At 54.8% G+C, this 5,965-nt stretch overlaps 1 protein-coding gene across 1 annotated transcript in view; it reads left to right on the forward strand.

Annotated features, from left to right (window-relative positions):
* Positions 1 to 6: 6 nt before the first annotated feature.
* Positions 7 to 5,965, forward strand: part of EXOC3 (exocyst complex component 3) — a 19,364-nt gene continuing 13,405 nt past the window's right edge. Inside the window, exons 1-3 of the mRNA XM_011373906.2 lie at positions 7 to 229; positions 1,252 to 1,442; positions 2,959 to 3,178. Coding sequence (XP_011372208.1) covers positions 118 to 229; positions 1,252 to 1,442; positions 2,959 to 3,178 — 523 coding nt within the window. The 5' untranslated portion in view covers positions 7 to 117. The remainder of the gene's footprint in view (positions 230 to 1,251; positions 1,443 to 2,958; positions 3,179 to 5,965) is intronic.

A 5,965-nucleotide genomic window follows, 5' to 3' on the forward strand; every position in this document is an offset into this window, starting at 1 on the left:
GTCGGGGGCTGCGGGCCACACCCAGCCCGGGGCGCGGTCTGAGTCGCCGCCGCACCTGTCACCGCTCGACGCCCTTCTGGGCGACTCCGACCGGTCCTGCCGCTTAGTGCGTGTGGGATGCTGGAGACAGCGGAACTAGAGAAACGGAAACGAGGTCGTGTACGCAAGGCGGGTGTCACTCAGAAACGCAGAGCGAAGGCGGGGGCCCTGACGGGAGCGCCTGCCTCTGGAGGGTGGGCTCTAAGGCGGTTGCCTCGGGCCTCTTGTCCTGTCCCTTTCGGATTTTCTGCGTTGGTGCAGAACTTCATAATGAGAAAAGAAAGACGGGTTGCAGCAGCTCCATTTGAAGGAGAAATGAAAAAGCGTATCATGTACAATGGGAATTTTTTGAGACAGAGCCCTGAGGGGGAATCCTCGTGGATTTGCGTGTTATTCTGAAAGCACGTGGGAATGGGGTAAGAGAAGTTTAGGGAGACGGTGGGTCTTTTCCACATCTTCGAGAAGTGGAAGCTCGACAGCTGAAGTCAAGGGAACCCGTTCTTATTGACCCTGACGTTTGCCAGACGATCACCAGAATTCCCTTCTGCTCCGTGACCAGGATGTCGGTGGAGTGGGGCTTGAAGGCGGGTTTGCTTGGTATCCGGGCACCTGTGCCCTGTCCATTGTGCCTGAGCGGAGGGGGACCTGTGCCTCTGCCCTCGCCCCTTTGTTTCCTACGGCTGCTAAATGATAGGAAATGGGATCTCGGACGCTACAGACAGTAGAGACTTTTGAGGGGCGTCATAGGATGTGTGCTGGGGCCTCAGCTGGGGGTGGTGAGCTGTGTGCTGTCCCTGTGCCTCCACGTCCTCACTGAGGCATCCCGGCACAGCTGCCCCACCAGCATGGCCAGGGAGTGTGAGGGCTTCTCTGGAAATGAGAAGGAGGCTCTGTCGGGGCAGAGAAGTGCCTTGGACTGGCATCTCATATGCTAAGTGGTCTGGGGTCCACACAGCGACACTGCCATACGTTCCCGTCTCGTCCCTGGGCACGCCCCTGCGCCGCTTAGAGGACGTGCTCCGTGTTGAGTTCTGAGGATTTGCCTTTCCGATGAAGGAGTCGATAATCCTCGTTCTCTTGGGCGTCGTGGTTTCGTGGTCTCAGACGCTCTCCTATATTTCCATCATGAACACTAACCGCGGGTTTTATACCGGACACTTCCATCTTCCGAACCTGTCTCCCATCCTGTCTTTTCCCCCCGCATGCACACAGGGCACCTCTGGTATGACAGGCCCGGAGACCCCGCCCACTTTCTAGCCATGGAGGAGACGGGCCGGGAGGCTGTGGCGACCGCGGTGCAGAGGGTGGCCGGGATGCTCCAGCGGCCGGACCAGCTGGACAAAGTGGAGCAGTATCGCAGGCGAGAGGCCCGGAAGAAGGCCTCCGTGGAGGCCAGACTGAAGGTACGAGGCCCAAGAGGCTGCGCGCGCCCGCCTCCTTTCCAGGCAGGGCAGTCATTGTCCTCGAGTTTCAAGTGCCTGCTAAACATCATTGTCACTTTGCTAAGTTAGACTTTGTGGTGACGGGGAAAGGGACCAAGTGGAGCGTCACCTTACGTGCTGCGTTCCTCGCGACGGTGCATCCCCGATCGTTAGGTTTATAGACAACAGTACGGAATGTTGAAAACACTAGAGAAACAACCTTTGAAGCACCTGAGAGTGTCCCATTTAACTTTTTAAAAAACACTGGAAGGTGTCAGTTGTCCTCACGCGTTAGCTCTCCTGCGAGAGCTCCCGGGGGTGTTGTTTCCGCCACGTGGGCACGTGCAGCAGGCCAGCCGTGCGCCCGCGTCCTGGGTGGTAGGGAGGACAGTCAGACACACTCTGTGAGAGAGTGAGGGTGTGTGCGGCGAGAGAAAATCATTCTTGAGGTTTTTTACGATTTGAATCGGCTTTTAGCTTAGTTCACGTGAAGAGGTGAAGTGTCAGTAAAACACGCACATTCGTGTGGTTATGAAGTGTTCACACCCGGCCTGCCGTGGCCGACAGGCAGCAGAATGGTCTTGGGCCTTGTCTCTGAGGCAAGTTCATTCTCACGCTGATCCGGCAGTGAGGTTAGCACTCCCCTTGCAGACCTGTCAGCGTCCAGGCGGGGTCACGGCCAGCCGAGTGAGGCGGGATGAGGCCGTTCATTTGTACCGAGGGAGCATTAGAACCTGCCGCATGGATTCGAAAGAGCAGTTTCATATTTAGTTTTGAACTAGTGTGGACTTGCCACAATTTTCATCAGAATTTTAATCTGTTCTAGGGACTTGTCTGATTAATAGTAATTATTGATCGTGACTTAGAAACTTTGTCATCTGTTATAGTCGTCGTTAATTTTTTATATTTAAATGCACCTCATGCTCCCTGGTCCTACCCGCCTGCCCACCTGCTGCTGTTCCGTCCTGCCCTCTCCCTTCTGATGGCAGCTCGTGGGGTGGCATTGCGGGGGCCTGTGGTGTGAGTCCGAACTCCGGATGCACCCGCCCTGTGCAGTAGGGCTGGCTGTCCCTGAGCTGAGCCCGGGTCGGGCCACGTGGCAGGAGACTCCTCCCCGTCAAGCTGACAGTTTTCCGCACCTAAAGAAGGTCTCAGGAAGCTGAGAGGCAGCTAGGAGGTCCGGCGAGGGCCCTTCCGAAGGTGCCATGTAAGGGGTGGCAGCGGGCCCTCGGTGCTGCGCGTCTTCAGGCTGAGGGTCTGGGCGACGACTGGCGTGAGGTTTTCTCAGAAAGCTGTAAAACGCACTGTAAACGCACTGTGCCAAGGCAGCCAAGAAAAAAAGGAACAGTTACCTCGGGACTCACGTGAGTCTTCGTGGAGTTTTATTCCCTTTTCTCTGGGTAGCGACCGTCCCTGCCGCTGAGCCGTCTCTCCGGCGCTCGGCCCAGCGTGGACGGATGCGGCTGCCTCGCCCCGCTCAGTGCCATGTCTCCCCCAGGCCGCGATCCAGTCGCAGTTGGATGGGGTGCGCGCGGGCCTGAGCCAGCTGCACAGCGCGCTGAACGACGTGAAAGATGTCCAGCAGTCCCTGGCCGACGTCAGCCAGGACTGGCGGCGGAGCATCAACACCATCGAGAGCCTCCGGGACGTGAAGGACGCCGTGGTGCGGCACAGCCAGCTGGCCGCTGCCGTGGAGAACCTCAAGAACATCTTCTCAGGTAGCTGGGCTGCGGCAGGGGCGTCATGCGCACGGCTCTCGCCTGGGCTTCACTCTGGGGGTGACGTGGAGGCGAGTCTGGCTTCTGAGCAGTGTGACTCGCAAACCTGTCTCAGGGGGCACAGGAGGTGTGGCTGCTGCTCACACCATTAGCTTCTCACTGTGAGTGTGGAGGAGATGACAGCCGAGCAGGTAAAAGCCAGCAGTTCTGCGCTTGCCAGGACAGAGGCAGAGGGGCGGGTACCGGGACAGGTGTGTGTGAGCTGGCTCCCTCGGTGGCAGAGTGGCTGTCAGAGCAGCAGAGCAGTCGGCCGACCACCCCCCTGGAAAGAAGCTCGTGGTCTGGGAGAGCCGCCCTGCGAACGGGTCAGGGAGCAAAGGGTCAGGGAGTGGTCCCAGGTGGAGAGGTGATGAAGTGCGGAGAGCAGCCCTCCCTGGCGGAGGCAGAGCTGTCACGGTGCGGGGTGCCTGGGCTGGTGGGATGGTGTGGGCAGGCAGGTGTGGGGGCGCACCTCTGTCCGTGGGAAGAGTGCTCTGTGGCTTATTGGGCGAGGTGTCGGCTGTCACCTGGTGGGGCCCCGTTGTGTCCAGCACAGCCGCTCTCCACGGCGCTGAGATAGGGGCTCCTCGTCCTTCTCTCCCCTCGGCCGCTCACCTCTGGCAGTGCCGCCAGCATCCCAGCAGGAAGCCTTGGGATGGTCTGGCCCCTTCCCTCCCTTTGTCCCGTGCCTGGTCTCAGCGAGTTCTTTCTGCTTTTCCCCAAACCCTGCCTGTCCCCTGTGTGTGATCGGGCACAGTTCTTTACATCCGCCCACCGCCGTGAGCCCACCGCACAGGTGGCCTTGCTGCTGCCACGTCGTGCCTTGGTGACCTGTGCCCTGCTCAGCCCTCATTCCTCTGGACTCACGCCTGTGTCTGATGGCAGCACTGCTGAGCGCTTGGGCCTGTCATTGTCTGTGGCCTCCTCTTCCTGGGGCCGTGCTATGAGTCGCTTCTGCTCCCCGCCCATGAACGACACAGCTGCCGACTCCACGTGGATGCCTAGGGAGCAGCTAGTCTGGGTGACTGTTGACTGCCCAGAATTGGAATAAGGTCCCCAGGCCAGAATCTCCTTCGTGACATGTAGCCAGTGCCTTCCTGGTTAATCCCCCTCTTCCTCTGATTTCCTGTTGACTGATGCGTCCTCCCAACCGTGCAGCTAACGCCAAATGGCCACAAAGTCCCTTTACTGGAAGCAGCTCATCCACAGACGTTGAAGTAACCTTACTCCCTTGACAGATGCACACGCCTGCGTGGCACACGTATTTTATGTCAGGAGCGGATTTTTCCTGGGAGGGTGGTTTACTTGTCTGGCTCCTTTCAGGCTCGTCTTGGTGCCTTAATTCAGTCATGCCGTGCACACCACCTTTCCTTGCTTTTTTAATGTAAGGGACGTGAAACGTCACATTTACCACTTTGACCCTTGGCTCCGTTTGGTGGCATTAAGCACTTCCCTGCTGTGCGGCCGTCTCCACCGCCCTCTCCCCAGCTCACCTTACAGGCAGAGCCTCTTTGTGCAGCGCTGTGTGTCAGTTACACCTCAAAACTGGAAAACCCAGAACCCTGCGCCTGCTGGGTGATGGCCCCGCCGCCCCTCCCGCCAGCCCGTGCTAGCGAGACGCCCATTGAGAGTCTCTGTTCCCTCGCGAGTTAGCCTCAGTAGGTTGTGCGTTTCTAGGAGTTTGCCACTCGGTCTAGGTCACCCACGGGTCATGGCGTTCTCTTACTGTTTTTTCCGTGTTTATAGAATCGGTAGTAATGTTCTCGTTCTCGTTTCTGATTTTAACATTCGAGGCTTCTCTTTTTTCTTAGTCCATCTAGCTCCAGCTTTGTCCATTGTTGATCTTTTTAAAGAACTGCCTTTTGTTTTTTTTTTTTGTTTTTTTCTCTATTGTTTGTCTGTTTTCTGTTTTGTTTATTTCTGCTCTTTGCTTTTGTTTATTTCTGCTCTTTGCTTATTCCGTTTTTTGCTTTTGGTAGCTTTGGGTTTAGCGTATTCTTTTCCTAATTCTTTAAATTGTTAAGTTAGCTTTGTTGATTTGAGATCTTCCTCCTTTTTTAATGTCTTTGTAGCTGTTCATTTCTCCTTTAGCTCTGCTTTCTTTGCATCCCCTAAGGTTTGGTATTTTGTGTTTTCATTTTCATTTGTCTCTGTTTTCCAATTTTCCTAGTGATTTTTTTCTTGGACTTGTTAAGAATATTATTTAATTTTCACAAACTTGCGAACTTTTCATCTGTTACAGATTTCTAACTCGATCCATTGTGGTCAGAGAAGCTATTTGTATGTTACTTATTCTTTAAAAATCTATCGAGATTTCGGTCGCTCCTGGAGAAAGTCCCATGTGCACTTAAGAGCGTGGTGTTCTGCGTGCGTCTGTTAGAGCTAGGTTGTTTGTCGTGTTGTTCAGTCCTCTGTTTTCTTGTTTGCTGGTTCCAGCCATTGCTGTGAGTGAGCCATGGAAGTTTCCCACTGTTATTATAGAGCCGTGTGTTTCTCCCTCTAGCTCTGTCAGCTTCTGCTTCGTCTATTTTGATGGTCAGTTGGTGTTTGTAATTGCATAGTCTTGCTGTATCGAACCTTTTATTAGTATATACTGTTTTGTCTCCCCTAACTTTTTTTTTTATTCGTCCGTTTTGTCGGATATTAGTTTAGCCACCGCTGCTCTATTTTGGTTACTGTTTCCATGGAATATCTTTCCATCCTTTCACTTTCAATATGTTTTTGCCTTTGGATCTCAGTTGAGACTCT

The sequence above is a fragment of the Pteropus vampyrus genome, unplaced genomic scaffold (assembly GCF_000151845.1).
Source record: "Pteropus vampyrus isolate Shadow unplaced genomic scaffold, Pvam_2.0 Scaffold235, whole genome shotgun sequence".
Lineage (NCBI taxonomy): Eukaryota > Metazoa > Chordata > Mammalia > Chiroptera > Pteropodidae > Pteropus > Pteropus vampyrus.